The 19510-nt window shown below is 34.8% G+C and overlaps 1 protein-coding gene across 1 annotated transcript in view; it reads right to left on the bottom strand.

The window, feature by feature from the left end:
* Window positions 1-19213, bottom strand: part of KCNH8 (potassium voltage-gated channel subfamily H member 8) — a 393213-nt gene extending 374000 nt beyond the window's left edge. The window contains exon 1 of the mRNA XM_019024893.4: window positions 18847-19213. Within this exon, the coding sequence (XP_018880438.1) occupies window positions 18847-18922 (76 nt within the window). The 5' untranslated portion in view covers window positions 18923-19213. The remainder of the gene's footprint in view (window positions 1-18846) is intronic.
* Window positions 19214-19510: the final 297 nt, after the last annotated feature.

Genomic DNA, 19510 nt, shown 5'->3' with positions numbered 1-19510 from the left:
GTATTTTTATTAATAAAAGGATATTGACTTGTAAAAAGTCCTAAAAAGCAATGCAGGAATACCTTATTTTGAGAGGGAAAGTAGAATCACATTCCTTGGTCTCAAATTTATAAAAAAATATGATTCAATAGATAATCTTCCCTACTGATAAATTTTCAGTTTATAAATTGAAAGAGGAATCTTCATTTTATAAAATGATTCACATTTAAATGGGGGAAATCTTACAAATGTTTGGATTTATAAGAAGAAATGTTTTGAATAAACTATGACACATCTACGTTAGCAAAACCAACATTGCTTCAATGCCTATGAGATTTCAATTATTTAAATCTTTTCAATTCCCTCATCAACCCTTTTTGGTAACAATATGATACAACTTAAAACACAGGTCTGACAATTAGGACAACTGGCCCCATTGTTGTCTGTGTCATTTACCTGCTAATGACTATAAACCAAATAATGTTGAATTTTCTCATCTGTAGAAATGGGATAAAATGTCTTCCATGTCTCTCTCATTTTGCTATGAAGAACAAATAAAGGAGACACTTGTGACAGAGAACATTTGGAAATATTATGCAAACATACCACAATATCTAATAATGCAGGAGGCTGGATATAACCTCAGCTAGTTATTAACAGCAGACATTCCAGCACCACAACTGAGATACTTTAAACAGAGCTGCAATCCTTCTATACTAACCATTAGTGGCCTTGTCACCTTGGGTCAAATAGCTCACATTGATGACTTTGTCACAGAACATTTAAAAATTTATTATTCAGTGGATAAATCTATAAAACTTGCTTTAAGGGTATTAGATATCCCTGCTGCTTTATAGTGCAGCATACAGTTTAAGATTACATACCATCACCATCCTTGATTTGACTTTCAAAGAACCTACTGATTTTCTTATTGCTGTCCCCAAGCCTACTGTCCATTTTTGGATAGCATTCCAACAATTTAATCAAATTTGGCTCCTTTAACTAGAGAAGTTCTTCACTTTATGAAAGCTTCCAATGAGGCAGGCGAGTTTTTTTTTCATATTATACAAATTCAATCATCCAACACATATTTGAAGTTTGGACTATGTACTACGAACAATGCTGGGGACAAAGCATACACTGATCAACAGGATTGAGTTGACTGCCATCCTTTTTAGCTTATATTCTTGTAAAAGTAGGCTGACTGTGCAAAGCATTATACAAAAGTGTATTTTTTTGCATGTGCAGTTTTTAATCATATTGAAATATCAGAACTCTTTTTTGATAACATTTTTATGTATCTCACAGGTAGCATCATAAATTTTGTATTCTATGGCATTCATTGTAAACATTAACTGCATGTGTATGTGAGGAAATAAAAAAGCCATTTTAAGATACAAAACTCTCATTTTACAAAAAAAGATGTCTAACCTTTCTTAAAATAACTTTTAATTTTTGAAACGTGTTATTTTTCCCCCAAAGATAACAATAATAAGGCCAATATGATGGATTTTATTATTGACTCCAATTATCCTTTGAAACATAACTTTCAGCGCCCACTCACTGTGGGAGGGCATCATTCCCAAGCCCATGCTTGTCCATGTGACTTACTTTAGCCAAAGGGATATTAACGAACATGAAACAAGCAAAGTCTTGAAAATCGTTTGTGTTATTGGGCTGGCTTTGTTCTACTTCTGTTGACAGGATCATGCTCAGCATTTCAGGAGAGACATCTGGAGGAGAAATGCCCTAGTTAAGCTTCCCCAGCCAAGCCCACAGGAGCAGAGCCTGTAGACAATCTACATACACATGAGTGAGTTCAGCCAAGATCCCAGAGCAACCCAGCTAAGCCCAACTTGGATTAGATTACTCCCCACCCAACTCACAAACAAGTGAGTAGATAACTAATATAGAAAACAAGTCTGTAGTTTTTATGCTTTTTAAGAAGACATTATCTGGGAAGCTCAACCTATAAAGTCGCCAACTGGCAATGTTTTATAAACAGTATTTAGTAGGTTACTCAGGAATTTACCTCTCTTGTTAGAATAAAGTACCCAAAAGGCTGTTTTTACCTAAGGAGTAATAACCCACTGGTGTTGGAGAATTGAGAGCTCTGCTGTAAGTCCAAAGCTTGTTAATGACCAAAAAAAATCAACACTAACTTTAATCTAATTTTACTGTTAAAATAATAGGTTTGTATTATTAATTTGACTATGTTCATTGTTAACATTACTTGTTTCTCAAGTAATAGTTTACGTTCAATAGTTTGTACCTGCACAAACAATAATACTCCAGAAAAGGCTGCTCATCAGAGTTGAGAAAACTGAATGCAGAGGACGTGTCATTCTATTACGTTCGTGTGAAAGTAATTGCTGTTTTTGCCATTACTTTTGCACCAACCTAATAGTGCTGTAGTTTTAACTCTACCCTTCTCTCTTCCACCCCAGAAATCATTTTTAACAGCATTTTTGAAGTACAATTCATGTACAATAAACTGCACAGAGTGTACAATTTGATAACTTTAACAGATGTATAAGCCCAAAACCACCACAATCAAGACAGTGACCATATCCATCACCCCCAAAAGTTTCCTCATGTCTCTTTGTAATTCTACCCCTCTTGACCCTGACCCCCACCCCTAAAGAACCATGAGCCAGAAGCATTTTAAAATTCAAGTTAGTGTGACATTGCTTTACAGATAACTCTGAATATATTATAATATTAACAAGCTTTGGACTTACAGCAGAGCTCTCAATTCTCCAACACCAGTGGGTTATTACTCCTTAGGTAAAAACAGCCTTTTGGGTACTTTATTCTAAGAGAGAGGTAAATTCCTGAGTAACCTACTAAATACTGTTTATAAAACATTGCCAGTTGGCGACTTTATAGGTTGAGCTTCCCAGATAATGTCTTCTTAAAAAGCATAAAAATAGCTTGTATCTCACAGTGAAGTCACGTATGATCATCAAGTTCTTAATCATAAATTTAATGCCTTACACTTTAGATCCAATTTTTGCCTTTTATTAAAACAGGGCCTGCTATTGTCAAAACCATGTGTATAGATTCCAGCTTCACTGCTTACAAAATGTGTGACTTTTGACAATTTATTAAACCTTTCTAGGCTTCAGTTTCCCAATCCATAAAGTCAGAACAGAAACATCTAACTTGCATTGTTGTTGAGATTAAATTAACTAAGGAAGGTGAAAATATCAAGTACAGCATTAGGTCCAAATTTGCTTATTAAATGTTAATTCTCTTCCCTTTTCCTCTTTTCAAACTAAAAGCACAGTAAATTTGAAGGAAGAGCATGGGTTTTGCAATTAAGAGGAGAATAACAGCCAAGCCTTCTCCTGTTCTAGCTTTGAGACAAAAATACTTAGCCTCTGTAGGGTTCTCTGGCTCCTTGTCTCTCAAGTGAGCACAATAAACATGTCTAGGAGCAATGACAGGTCAAAAGAGACACGTGTCATCTGCATGTCAATGTTTCTAGCATATGAAAATTAAAGAGATATCAGTGTTATATCAGCTGCTGAATATTTAATATTTACTGTTGACCCTTGAACTAGGGGCACCTCCCTCCAGTAGAAAATCTGCATATAACTTTTGACTCTCCCAAAATTTAACTACCAATAGCCTGCTGTTGACTGGAAGTCTTACTGATAACACAGTCAATTAACATGTATTTTGTATGTTATAGGTACTATACACTGTATTCTTACAATAAATTAAGCTAGAGAAAAGAAAATGTTAATAAGAAAGTTATAAAGAAGAGAAAATAGATTTACTATTCATTAAATGGAAGTGGATATTCATAAAGGTCTTCATCCTTATCATCGTCACATTGAGTAGACTGAGGAAGAAGAGGAAGAGGAGGGGTCAGTCTTGTCGTCTCATGGGAGGAGGCAGAGGTGGAAGAAAATCCTTGTATAAGTGGACTCGTGCAATTCAAACCTCTGTTGTTCAAGAGTCAACTGTGTATTAACAATTAAAATTGTGGAATAATTTTTGTCAATTTGATCAATCTACCTCAGAAGATAATATAAAAATTAAATTATTTTAAAAGTCTACTTTTTGGAAATTTGTGCTTGGCAATCTGAGGGACACCCAAAACCCCTGCCTAGTTCAAATGGCTTTGAAAATGATTTTATGAAGTGAGTATAAAATAAGGTATAAATTAGGGACTGCTTTGAGAGTGAAAGTAAGTATTAAATAATAAAATAATATAATTCTTTAAGTATTTGGTTTTAGTTTTGACTAGTTTTATTATATTGATAAACCTATAAAATTTACTTTTTGCAAAAATATTTTAAAAAGTAAAATTATTTCTGTTTTATATATATATAATTTTATATATACACCTTACCTGAAAAAAAAATAGTACACTAAACACAATAATATTTTATTATATTTTGTCATATTTAAATCATGTATTTAGCCATATCTGTCTCTTATGCCAAGTTGTTGGTGTTATTCTGAAGACTATGTTTTTGCTTTTCCTCTATGTAGTATCATTATTTTTATTTTTTTCATAAAATTGCCTGTAATTTTCCCCAAAGGTGCATTTCATAGTTAATAAATTTGAAATTGTTGACATCTTCCATAAACTATTCACAACAGACCATAAAAATTTTAATTGAAAAAATATTATCTATGGTTGCTAAAATAACCTGTAGGCATACAGCAAATTTTGCTATATAGAGGATATTTTAAATTCTACTTTTCCCCCAAATTTTGATATGCTACGAATATTCCGAATTATATACTTTTTATATTGGAAAGTGCAAACATTTCAGTCAAAATATTACCTCTTATTTTGCCTCATTCAGGGTAACTACCTTCAAAAACATTTTTTAATATAAAAATTTATCATAATAGGTGTCCGTATGATTCTTTGTAATGTTGTTCCAGATTTAGAGATTGCAAAATCAGTACGGAACATAAATTTATCTAATTAAAAACAAATTCCACCAAAATATTTTCTAAGTTAAAATATCTCAAAGAAAAATTAAATCATTTTAATATTAAGTCTAGTAAATAGTTTGAGCTCTCATTGTTTAATATTTTTCTCTTCCTTATCTAGTAATATATTTCTTTTTTTTTTTTCTTTTTCTTTGAGAAGGAATCTCACTCTGTCGCCCAAGCTGGAGTGCAGTGGCGTGATCTTGGCTCACTGCAACCTCCACCTCCCAGGTTCAAGTGATTCCCACGCGTCAGCCACAGACATGCACCACCATGCCCAGATACTTTTTTTTTTTTTTTTTTGTATTTTTAGTAGAGATGGGTTTTCACCATGTTGACCAGGCTGGTCTCGAACTCCTGGCCTCAAGTGATCCACCTGCCTCGGTATCCCAAAGTGCTGGGATTGCAGGTGTGGACCACCACGCCTGGCCTTCAGTAGTACATTTCAATGTGCTTCTATCTGCAAGTTTTGTTTTTAAAAAGTTGCTATTTGTTAAAACGTTTAAAAGCTGAAGTTTTTAGTGTTTTGTTTAATTACAAACCTTGGTTAAATATTTTCAAGTGATTTCAAATAAAATGTAAAGAAAACATAAAAGGCTCATTTAGAAAAGACTAATAACTTTGTTGAACACTTAGATTGTTTACAAGTAATAATTCAAAGGCTCAGATATTTCAAAACTCTGACTGACAACAGGCATTAAAAAAAAGAAACCACGTAGTATCATGCCAAATAGTTTTTCTGTATTTAATGTATCTAATCACTTAGTGTAATTACTGTACCTAATTCACCACATATAAAAATATGTGGTAATTTTGACCAATCCAGCTTCTATAGTGATTAACACAAAAGTGAATTATGTGTACACTACATCAAGTCCAAGAACATTTATGCTTCATACATTTTATTAATTTAGAAAGCAGTCTTTGCCATGTTACTGTGCTCTACCAAAATTTACAGTTGCTTTGTCACCATAAAATTAATACCTTTATCTTTAATGACCTTTTAAACTGAATTTACAACAACATTTACAGAGAAATATAATTCACCTACAGAACGAACTTTGAAAAGTTTTACTTCAATTCAATTAGATACAAAAGTTCAACCATTATTAAAGTTAACTGGTTTTCCACTGGAAACCCTGATGACATGAATACTTGCCAAGTGCTGTTACTAATAACAACACATTAATCACTGATGCTTCAATCTTTTCTACACACAGAAGAAAACTTGGAATCAAAATGAACAAAATTTTCAACAATAAAACAGAAGAAACTACTGCTTCCCTCGAAAAAAGGAATAAATTGCAAAATCATTTATCTAAGTGAAAGAAGGCAGACAAAGAATGCTACATACAGTAATTCCCCCTTACCTGAGACGGATATGTTCCAATACCACCTGGTGGATGCCTAAAACCGACGATAGTACCAAACCCAATTGCCCTCAATTGGAACATGTTTCTGTTCATGTATTCTACCCACAAATGTAATGCTTTTTTCATCTTAACTAATCACTTATCATGCATTGTGGCTGTAACTTTTGCAGTTTGAAGTGTGACAGCAAAACTAGCACAATTTTTTTCCCATCACAATTTCACAGATAGGTTTTTTCATACTGTGGATCTTAGCAACCTCAGCATATTTTTTTCCTCTTCTCACTTTTTTACTTAAAGGAAGCACTTTCACTTTTTTACTTGAAGGAAGCACTTTCTGACTTCTTTTTGGTGATGCCGAATCACTAGCATCACCACTCCTGCGCTTTAGGGCCATTATTAAGTAAAATAAGGTTTACTTGAATACAAGCACTGTGAAACTGCAACAGTTGATGAGATAACCAAGATGCCTACTATGTGACTAAGGGAGAGGTAGCATGTACAGCATGGATACTCTGAATAAAGAGATAGTTCACATCCTGGGTGGGATGGAGTGGGATAGCGTGAGATATCATCACACTACTCAGAAGGGTGTGCAATTGAAATCTTATGGATTGTTTATTTATGGGATTTTCCATTTAATATTTTTGGGATTCAGCTCACAGAACATAACTGAAATCACGGAAAGCAAAGCTGCTTGTTAAGGGGCCGGGTACTGTATATATAATTTCATTAAAATTACATATTAAACAAAGGAAATTTTAGGCATAAAAATAGTTTAGTAGCTGCTATGTACTGGAAGTGGGAGGAGGGTACTGACCTTTGGCACTGAGGATGCTGTTCTAAATCTTGACTGTGGTGGTGGTTACATGATTGCATATATTTTGCAAAATTCAATGAACTCTACACTTAAAAGGAGTGATTTAATATATGTAAATTATATCATTACAAACCCTTACCAAAAAAAATGAATAAATGAAATTCATTTGGAAGAGCAGTCCTTTGATCTAAATGAAAAGTCATGCTTCACAAAATATGTCCAAGATACCTTCTGCAGAATGAATCATAATTTTTAAGTACAGTCTTCTTAAATCGGTTACTGGTTTTTAAAATACATGCTGATGCTTATTCAGCAGATTTATGCATTCTGATTTTAATGTGGTCAGTGACTATAATGCAGTCAATGTGGGCACCCATGACAAATGTAAATGTCTGCATTTTCTCCCAGTTATCTATGCATCATCAATTTTCTTAGAAATGAGAATTTAATAATTCATTAAACTTATTTTTCATTTTTGTTAGGTCATTGATCCCAAAAAGGTTTATTGTAGGATTTTTTTAATACCAAAGATACTGATAAGTTCTAAATATATTGCATGTATACATACACTATAATTTCCCATATTTCCAACTGACTCCACTAACTTGTGGGCTGGTAACCTCAGGCTCTCACAGACTGTGAGACATTACTAGTTGGTATACAATGTGCATGTTGTTATAGGAAAGGAGATGATATATAGATATAGATACAGATATAGATATAGATACAAATGTTTCGTATCTGAAGTGTTTAGATACAAATGTTTTTGTGTCTGAAAAATATGTGATATTGATGGGCATCTTTCAGATTTAAACACACATTGAAGTAAAAACTATATTCACTACACAAACGTTTGAGACACTATTAGACAAGGCCATAGCCAAAACTATAAGAACTGGAGATCTGCCAACCAGTCTTGGCCCTATTTTCATGCAACAATGAATAACAATGCCTTATTACAATATGAAAAATCTGCACAAATGCTAAACCAGGTGGGACCACCTTATAATCGGCACAAATATGGGTGTGTAGTTTCCTTACCAAAGTCAAATAATATACACATCCAAGAAAAGAATGTAAATTCCAATATATGTACATCATATCATATATGTGTATATATATATACACCATACTATATATACACTATATTATATTTGTGTGTATATATATTTTTACATGTATATCTCTCTATATATATTCAGTGTAAAAGTCCTATTAGTGGAGGGAACATCCAGCAACATAGCAAGTAACTTTTATTGAAGGGATGCAAAGATAGTTCAATATTATAAAATCTGTTGAATTCATTATATTAATTGATTTAATAACACAGAAAGAATAGTCTTGATAGATAATAAAAAGACAATTGATAAAAAGGCTTAATGAAATAGGAATACATTACAAAGTCTTCTAATAAAGCACAAATATATAATAAAATATTTACCTCTCAAACAACAAGCCAGAAAACACTCATTAGAAAAACAATAAAATAATACCCCTTAAAGTTAAGAAGGAGAAGGGTTTTCTTTATGGTCACCATGTTTTAACATTGGTCTTAAAATGCCAAAGCAATTAAACAAAAGGGAAAAAGTAAGAGTTGCAAAAATTAGAAACAAAAGGCAAAATTTTTATTATTTAAGACCAGTATTATTTCTTATCTGAAAACTTCAAGAATCCACCACCAGAATTATTACAAAGGATAGGAGAAAGTCAGTAAGCTGGCTGGTTAAAAAAATTAATAACATATAGAAGTTAATTTCCTTCAAATAAACAAACATGATTGAATTAGAAAAAGCAAAACAGTGAAAGAAAACTTTCTATTTTACATAGCAATTGCAAAGATAAAATTACTAGGAATAAAATAAGTACAAAATGTTTTATTGAGAACTCCCTCAAAAGGTGTAAACAATAAAAATACCTAGTAAGTTTTTGAATATGAATGTTCAACATCACAAAAATATCGTATTTCCTGTAGATCAGTCCATTAAAAATACCATCAGGATTTTTTTCAATTAGAAAATCTGATACTTAAAGTCATACAGACTTCCAAATAAGTACAATTAGTCAAATAAAATTCTGAGAACAAAATCATGGAATGAGAATTTTAAGAACATATCACAAACATTCTATAATTAAAATTGTAGTACTAAAATATATGAAAAAGATCAGTTAATATAATAGGATAGAAAGTCAAGAAATAGAATTACATAGAGGAATATAAAATATGATAAACTAGGCATTTCAAACTAACATAAAGAAGATGAATTATTGAATAACATTGTTAGGAAATTTGTCCAATTCTTAAGTCTATAAACTCTTAGGATAGGAATTTGAAAGTAAAATAATTTTGATCCCTATATTACACTCAGTAGATTAAATTACAGAACTTATTAATGGAGGAGAAAAAAATTGAATACATAAAATAAAACTATAGTAGAACATATGGGATATGTTTTAAAAATTATACACCTACTATGTACCCACAAAAATGAAAAATTAGAAATAATAATAATAGTAATTTCAAAATAGGGAATGCCTCTCTAAGTATGACACAAAATCTAGATATCATAACAGGGAAATTTATTAATTCATCTATATAAAAATCAAAAGACCAACCAAAACTGGGACAATGTATACAATTCGTGTTACTAATAAAGTGTTCCATTTTTAAAACTATATAAATGGCTCAAAGATGTCAAAAAAGGGAAAAACAACAATTCAGTTAATAAGAGACAATGAATATAAACAAGTAATGCTCAACAAAGCATTTAAATATCTCTTAAACATATTAAAAAATTCTGAACTTCAATTATAGTAAACAAATGGACATTAACAATCACAAGAAACCACTTTTCATCCATTAATTTGAAAACAATTCAAGTGATGACATAAAGAATGCTGAAATGCTATACAAATATTAGCCATTATTAATATCTACCAAATAATTTTATAACTTTTGACTTGCCAGAAGCAATAATACAATATGAGTACTGTACAGATAAACAAGAGGCCTAAGTTTTTATTAATGATGTATCCTAAAACCTAAAATTACACATTTGTTGAGAGAGAAGGACAGGCTCATTTTCAGACGACTGAGATGTAGCCTAACCAAAACTGTACCAAATTAATACAACACAAAAGCTCCTTCTCATTGCCCCAGGCCCAATACCCTCATTCTTTTCCATAACTCATCAAATCACAGCAAAACATTTATCCAGATGTTAAGGTAAAAACCTTGCCCAATTTTACCTTCTACTTTATTCTCTCCATTGAAGGAATAGCCAGAACACCACAGGTAAGAGCCATCTACTTCTTGTCAAACTGGATATTTGGCATTTCAATAAAATCTGAACTTCTTATGTGGATCCTTTTTTCCAGAAAATCAAATAAAACATGGTAAGACTGGTAAGTGCTCTGGTCTCTGTTCTCTTTAGTTCAATAACTGGAATAAAAGATTCATTTGGACTGACAAATACAATAAAGATGTCTGTCCACAATACTTAATAGAACAAAAGAAAACCTTTTTTTTTAAAAAAAAAAAAAAAGCTTTATAGACTTGAGAGTTGGAGGGCTAACTACCCTTACTTCTTCCTGCAAGTTCATTGTGGAGAAAAGGTAAACTATTTCTGTTAAAAGATGTCAACAGTACCTGACACTGGAAAATATATTCCTCCCAATAAAAGCAGACTCAAAATACATGGAAGAATTTCCTCTATATGACCCTAACAAGGTAAATATCCAAAATGATATCACTATAATAGCTATGAGAATTAGAATATCTTCACAGACAGATTAACCTCACAACAAAAGGAAATCACTAGAGAGTACTACAGTCAGCAAATTCTAAGCAGAAAAATCTCAAAGAAAATGGATTTCCTTTTTAAAAAAAAATGGACACTAGATTTTCTTTGATGAGCTAAACTGCTTTGCACAGTGAATGCATTTAGTAGTTCCAGTTATGAATCTTTAATACCTATTTTAAAACATCACTTAAATGACAAGTATTTAAAGCATAATATATCCAAAGGGGAACAAACAGCATATAAACTAGAAATGGCTAAAATCTTTAAAGAAATATCTCATTTGCAAGAGCTAGAAACTAGAAACGATACCACAAACCACCCTAGTCTGTTTACACTTGCTATACAAGCACATTTTAGAGGCAGTATGATATAGCAGAAAAATCACAGGCTAATACGATATAGTAGAATTCTGGGCTTGAATTTTGTCATCTTTGACTCAAAAAGTGGGTGCTGCCTTCCACCTTGCTGGGTTATTGGGTTGTGATAGGAACAGAAAAAGCACCAGCACAGTACACAGCATGCATGTAGACATGCCCAAGATGATAGACACTATTATCACTAGAGTTTGTAAAAGAAATTTGTGCTTGAACCACGTGAAAATAAGAGGCTGGAAGGCAATCCAGTATTCTCTGTCAAAACTAAAGGTAATCATGCAATAGTGAATAAAAGGAACACCAGGTACCACTAAAGGGAGATAAATATAATTAATACTCAGCCCTGGCCTTCAAAGAAGTTGAAATTCTTTTACTCAAAGAAATATTTACTGAGCAAAGACCATTTCAACTATAAGTCTAAGCAATGGGAGTAATGACATAGTTAAGGCTTCAAGGAGTTCATGGTTGAGTGTTAAAATATGAAAGCATATAATTATAGCACACATAAAAGCTGATTAGAGGAATGGGCAAGGCCACGTGGAAGTATAGAGGAAATGTCATGTAACTTTACTCGGAGCCTCAGAGAAGGAGTTTGATAGAATGTAATCTTTAGGATGGATCTTGAACAAAAAGCATCTTGCTCTTCAAGTGAAAAGCAGAGTCCCAAAACCATGAAAGAGCAGGGAATTTAGAATGAGTATGTGTGTAGCCTGGAAGACAGTGGTTGGAAAAGATTCTGCAGAATCATCTTGGGGTCAGATGATGCCAAGGACATTGGACATTATCCAAAAGGCAGCAGGGAGCCAACGGATGGCTCTAAGCAGGAGTGTTACATGATTAAGTGGTAATATTGTTTTTAATGGAAATCACTCTGGGAACAATGGAAACTGAACAAGTGGGAGTAGAAGGGACTGATGGTCACAGGGGTCTAGTTAGAGAAAGGCTGCGATTGTAGAGATAAGAAAAAGATGATCAAAATTAAAACAGAAGCAATAAAGAGGGAATTGAGGCACCAAATTAGGGCATTTCTGCAGTAAAATATTAAAAATTTGATAATTAATTAGATGTGTAGGCAGTCAAGGCCAACTCACATTTGCAGCTTGAAGAACTGGATGGGTCGTGATGCCAATAATGAGGCTGGAACATGTAAGAAAACAAATAGGTTTCAAAGGCTAGAAAAGATTATTAGTTCATTTGGGGACATGTGGCATTTGAAGAGTTTATGTGACAAAGATGGTTGTATTAACAACTATAAAGGAAAGCAAAACATATCTTCCAGGGAATTTATAATCCAATAACTATATTTGCCCGTTTAAATTACTGAGAAAGCTCTTCAATTGCTCCAGTTGCTAAATATGAACTAGGTCATAGGTGAAGTTGAAGTCTCATCTTTGATGTTTGTATTTTGGATTTTAAACACAGCATTTAGACGAGATCAGCAAATATACACTGCCAGGGCGAAGCATACTATCTTTGTAGCAGTTCCAACTCTTTACCTTTTACTGTTGGGATTTCTCCAATCAAGTTCACTGGCACTGAATTCCAGCAAACCCTCAATTCTTTTTCTTGACCAAGGACATAACTCTAGAATAATACAGGGGTAAACCGCCCTGGAGGAGAAGAGTAGTCAGCTGTGTGGTGAGAAATAAATCTATCACTTCCTTAAGAGAAAGTTAACTCCCTGGGAGAAAGAAACATTCCTAAGAAAATGAACACATCAACTTCACTGCATTCTATGGAACCTTTATTTTAAAAAGCATTATTAGAAGAGATAGTAAAAAGAAACATCCCAAGTCTAAAGTTGGCATCTACTGTAGTGTGCTTTAGACTGTAGAACATGGGAAGGTTGAGCATTTTGGAAGTTTTTTAACTAGACATAGATGGCACCATAGTTTTTTACCAAAATATGGATCTATCACTTCCAATGGCTTATTATAACCAAAAACTGTGGGTTTAAAGATCTTTTATGGCTGGTCTAACCTACCTTCCATTGCCCTCTTACTTCTACATTGACCCCTTAACACCCTTTAAAATGCCTCTTATTCTCACTAAAGGCTCTTTCCAGCCTCAATGACAAGTACTGTACAAAATGGCAAATTAAATAGAATATTGTTTTTGCACCTATCATATATGATACAATCATTCCCACCCAAAGTTATTTATTATATGAAGCCCTCTCAGATCATTCCTGCGTAGAAACTATTCCTCCCTCACCCAAATATGCATAGCCCTTTGTCTGCACCTTCCGAATTACACTTATCTTTTTCTAATCTATATTATAGTAATTTGTGCATGTTACATTGCCCCATTTGAGAAAAAGATAATCCTGATTTATTCCAAATATCCTAGCATGATGGCTTTGTGTATAGTCGGTATTCATTGAATATTATTAGAAAAATGATTGGGCCAGGTGCAGTGGCTCACGCCTGTAATCCCAGCACTTTGGGAGGGCGCGGTGGGTGGATCACGAGGTCAGGAGTTCAAGACCAGCCTGGCCAAGATGGTGAAACCCCGTCTCTACTAAAAATGCAAAAAAAATTAGCCAGGCGTAGTGGCGGGCATCTGTAATCCCAGCCACTTGGGAGGCTGAGGCAGAGAATTGCTTGAACCCGGGAGGCGGAGGTTTCAGTGAGCCAAGATCGCACCACTGCACTCCAGCCTGTGCGACAGAGTGAGACTCGTCTCAAAAAAAAAAAAAAAGAAAAGAAAAAAAAAGAAAGAAAAGAAAAGAAAAAGAAAAAGAAAAATGATTGAGTGAATGAATAAAGTACACATTTCTTTAGAAAGACTGTGCCTCTTCCAGAAGTATGTTGAGTCTGGGATATCTCAGAAACTAGTAACTCAGGATCCTCAATATGCTTCTGTAAAGACTTTTTGTCCTTTGCCAGTCTCATTGGCCAGAAGAGGTCTCACGCCATGACCTTTGAACTGACAGTAATGAAAAATGTTAGAGCCTAGAAAGACTGTATCTTGGACACAATTTCAATTTTCAGCATATTGCATGCCCATTTTCTCTATATAATAATGTCAAAATTATCTGATGTTAGCTTTTAAGACTGTGCAATACAACTTTTCTTATTATTTGTATATATCACTAATCAAAAGAAAATCATTTCTGGTAAAGACATAAATCCAATTCCTGTAATTCTAACACTTTCTTCATTGTAGTGAAGTTATCAGAACCCCTGTGATAAGTCCTTTAGAGGGCACAGAATTCATCTACAAAGTCAAGAGTATGATAATGGGTACATTATCCTTCTCCCTATGCTTCTAACATTAAGAGATCTATGTACCTTGATGAAAGCAAAAAGATAAAAAGAAAAAAACCACTGAGAATTTCCTCTGTAGAGGAAGTATTTCAATTTTAACAAATTTCTTTTCTTTTTTCTTTTTTCTTTTTTTTTTTTTAAGACAGAGTCTCACTCTGTCACCCAGGCTGGAGTGCAGGGGCATGATCTCAGCTCACTGCAGCCTCTGCCTCCTGGGCTCAAGGGATTCTCCTGCCTCAGCCTCCCAAGTAGCTGGGATTACAGGTGCATGCCGCCACACCCGGCTAATTTTTGTATTTTTAGTAGAAATGGGGTTTCACCATGTCAGCCAGGCTGGTCTCGAACTGCTGGCCTCAAGTGATCTGCCCGCCTCAGCCTCCCAAAGTGCTGGGATTACAGGCGTAAGCCACTGCGCCCAGCATCAATTTTAACAAATTTCTTTGGACCATTTCAAACAGGCTATATAGAAGTGCATAAAATATATGCAAATATTAATGAGTTTCTAAACAACCATTATTTTGAATACTTTGATTGGAATCTTCTTGATGGAGTCCACTGGGCTACAAACTTCCTTTAAAACTTAAATTTTTGTCTTAGTAAACCAAAAGGGAAGAAGTAGTCTGGCCAAATTTTGATATGCCTAGAAAATGTAGGCTAATCCACCATTGTGTTTGAAAATGGATACTTCCCTCTGAAAGCTTTGTATCTTTTTTAAAAAGCTGTTTTTCTCAAATGGTATCCTGTGACAAACAATTGTACTAAAAATACTATTTTTTCAAATATAAATACATTGGTATATATTTTTTCAAATATATACCAATGTGTTCCCTTATTGTACTTTCCCTTTGTCCAAATTAATATTTACTTAAAGCAAAAGTCTAAACAGAAAAGATTTTCTTAAATTACAGCAAATATGTTTAAAAGAAAAAACTATGGAGAAGTGAACTAGTTGCAGGCCATAACGTTAGGAGTGTGTGTGTGGTGTATGTGTGTATGTGTATGTCTTAGAGTGGTACAAGTGAGTGGTTTTTGCTATGTGTAATAATTCAAAGAAATTAATTGGAATTACTTTTTCTTTTTCCCCCTAAGTGGGGTATACGTATTTAAGATTTCTAAGGTTCTTAGTTTTTCTAAGTCTTATTACACTTCAGTTAAATACAAACCATAAAACATATTTCAAGAGTAAATATATTTAGTGGTAATTTTATATAATATTTTTATTTTTCAATAATGGTTGCAAATTATATTGCATATCAGAAAAAAAATAGCCTCAATTAATAATCCACAAGTGTCTTTCAATCCTGACAGAGCTCACTTTTTAAATATTAAAAAGAAATATTATAATATGTAAAATAATAAAGTGTCACTAAGTTATAAAATGTATTATTAACTTCCATTATGTTGCCCTGTGATAATATCTCAACTGATAAATAGTAGGATTATGTTATAGAGTTTTATGTTGTCATATATTTATTTTTCCTGGGAGGATTTTCAGATGATGTCTTACATTGTTTTATTATTCTCCAATAAAATAAATTAATAAGGCTAATAATAATACTGCATGTTGGGTACATTAGCAAGGCAGTTTGCCAGGGTTGTTGTTTGCTCTCTAATTTTTTTTCATAAAAATTGTCCAAAATAAAATAAGAAACTAGCATGACCGTAAAATATACTTCACAAATAAGGTAAAAGTTATACCAACTCAGCATATTACATATTCAGTATAATTAACATTATTCACTTTCCAGCAAAGTTTTTGAGTAGGTGGCAATTTTGTAAATTTAAAATTTGTAAATAGTTTTCTCTTGCAAAAGAAAATAAATGACAGCTATAAAAATCAAGAGAAGTAAGGATTATCATAGGAAAATAGTTTCAGAGATAGTAATTATAAAACTGTATCAACAAGAAACAATGGCATAAGAAGATAAAGTAAATAGCTAGCTGGAAAAATGGTATACCCATTATTCTAGATATACCAAAATTTGTGGCTAAAATTTTGTTTAAGGTATTTTAAGTTTCAGATTATTCAAGTCATCCTGCTATTCAAAAAGAAAAAAAAAAGAAAGGAAAAGAAAATGAGAAAAGAAAACCCTCTTTTATTGAGTGGGGGTTTCTTGGGAGGAGAGGTGTTCACTAAATGTTGTAAACAAAACCTTGCCAAAGTCAACCTTTATGTTACTTATCACCTTCAAATTTGCTTCTCTGATTGTCAGATTTCATGCAAACTGGTTCCCTCCAGGAATCCCCCAGATGCTGTGGAGCACAGACCAAGCATGGTCTCCAAAAGACTTTTTGATTTCTTACTATACTAAATACAGGTGTGTCAGGATGGTCTTCTTTAAAAATAAGGATTTAAAGTATCTAACCTATCTTATTAACATTAATGTGTAGCCAACATAGAAAAAGAACTATTCACAAGTACATCCATCTCTCCCTACATGCTCTCCTGCTTATCATGCATATCACTATAGTCAGAGTCAGAGGCCAAGATATTTCCACGCTGATGATTTAAAGCCCCTCTCATTAGCAATTGATATCTGAATGTATCACTGTAGTAATTCCCAAGGCTGTGCTGGGATGATTCACTACACATTACACTTCATTCAACTTTAAATGGCAATGAGATAAACAATTACCATTTGCCAATTACCTCATTTTCAATAGACAAATTCAGGATCAATGTTTACAGCCTTTTAGTTTTGGATGTTCAACTTCAAAAAAAAACATCCACATGAAACTGATCAGTACCTCAGGTAATGAATAGTAAAATAGTAGTACCCGCCATCATGCATGGTAGAACACAGCAGTGGTGATTTTGTGTGGCGCTTCAGTGGTGTGGTAGTGGCAATGGCAGGGACTTGAAGTTTTCCTATAATATTTATCATTATTATCTAAAAAAGACATACGTAATAACATTACACCTCATACATAACATCTAACACATTTAGAATATAAAAGGGAAAACAATGGCTAGATGTAAAGATAAAAACACTTATGAAGTGACCAAATATCCACACCCAACTACCATGATTAGACTAGATGTCAAAAATAAAAACTGAACAAAATTAAAGTGATTCATTTCTTTCTCATGTAAACTTTTCCAACTATCCCTGAAGCATAAGTCCAAGACTTGCTTCCCACCCAAAGATAAGACTGTGTATTTAGACTACTGGAGTGGAAATGAAATTAGTATTGCTCTCCCATATCAGCTCCAAGAAATACACAGAGTAAAAGCAATGACACTTGAACCACTAAGAAGGACTTCAGGATAAATGAGTTTCTCTGAGTCTCAACAGAAAAATGGAAGACAGTGCACAGAAGCAGGATAAGCTAGAAAGAAGATGAGGATATTCGTAGTGAAACCAACTGAGAGCATTTGTTAGGGGTGGTAGTACAGACTCCTAATTACACGGTTAAAGCCAGCTAGGAAGATCCACAGGGTCAAGTAGAGAGCTTGAAAAGCCTGAGAAGGAGTGGGGACCTGACCGTGGTCCTGAAAGAGAACAACTTGCAGATGATAACGAACCGTCTGCTAGCAACCACACAACATCCTATCTATTTTTTTTCCTACTGTAGCTTAAATGAGCTAAATGTCCAATAATATTCGTACTCAAAAAAAAAAAACTAAAAACTTTCTCTTATCATCAAATCTTCTTTATTCATGTCCTTCTTCCTGAACAGCCTCTGCTTGTTAGGTTCATTTAAGGATTAAAAGATACGCTATTCTAGCTCAAAAGCAGGAATCAAGGTTCTGACAAACTCACAACACTTAAAATTCTACAGAAAGCTTACACTTGGCAATCCTGCATTTCTTAAACTCAGATAGAAAATCATACCTATCCGAAATATATCACGGAATGAAGCTCCAAGAAAGAACACTCCAAGCTCTCCTTTTGATCTAAGGAGCCTTGAAACTCTAGAAAGATTAGGTACACCGATATTCCCCTTTTCACCTCAGAAAATTACAACCAATTCCCTAAAGATACACCAAAATGCAGGTCCCACAGTGAATACGGGCGTCGGTCTTTCCTCAGGCTGCGTTTCAGTCCTTAACAAACCCAAGAACTCAAGAGAGCCAACTATTACACCAATACAAAGTGTTAATACTACACCAAACCATGAGGGAACAAATTTCTCCGCACAAAAGATACCTTGGCAAGAACAGAAGAAAATTCACTCCGCTGGTGCAAAAGGGAAGGTGGGAGCAAAAGTAATGTGTACGAGAAAAATCAGTCTCAGAAAATGCCATACCACTCGTTCAAGTGTAAGACTTACGTGTTCCGTCAAAACGGGTGGCGATGGTGTCCAGGAAGGTGTTTTGCGGCGCCAGTAATCCTTTCATAACCGGCATTTTTCCAGCGTGGTGTGAAATTCTCCATCAAAGTTTGTCCAGAAGGATGGTTCGAAAGGAAAGTGCCAAGAAGGGAGAAGGGGAACCTGATGACGGCAGGGAAGGGGGACCCGGCCTGACGGCGGGGCCGAGCAGGGGAAGTGGAAGGATGGAGGGAGAAAGGGAGAGAGTTCCAGCCGCCCCGGCTGTGGCAGGAGGAGCCCCGAGAGCGCTCCCCGAGCCCGCCCCGCACCTCCAGGCTCAGCCCGGCGCAGGCTCCCTCTCCCGCCCCCTCCACCCCCGCCAGCTGCTGAAACCCCCCCACCGTCCCTCCGCGGGCAACAGTGCCCGCCAGGCGCCACCGCGCGGTGCCTCGCCCCCCACGTCGCCCGCCCGGAAAGAGCCCGCAGTGGCCCGGGGCGCCGCGCCCTGACCGACGTCTCTGGGGTCTAGGAGGGCGGCGCTGAGAGCTGGGAGAGGCGCTGAGCCTCCCGGTCTCCACGGGGCGCCGGGAAAGGAGAGCGAGTGCAACTCCCACCCCCCGGGAGCCAGTGAACAAAGACCCCTTTGTTCCCTCTCCGTCCCACTCCCGGGGAGACTGGAGTCCCG

This window comes from Gorilla gorilla, chromosome 2 (genome assembly GCF_029281585.2).
Source record: "Gorilla gorilla gorilla isolate KB3781 chromosome 2, NHGRI_mGorGor1-v2.1_pri, whole genome shotgun sequence".
In the NCBI taxonomy this organism is placed as follows: Eukaryota; Metazoa; Chordata; class Mammalia; order Primates; family Hominidae; genus Gorilla; species Gorilla gorilla.
Note: the sequence above shows the minus strand (reverse complement) of the source record. Positions and strands in the feature narration are given on the sequence as shown.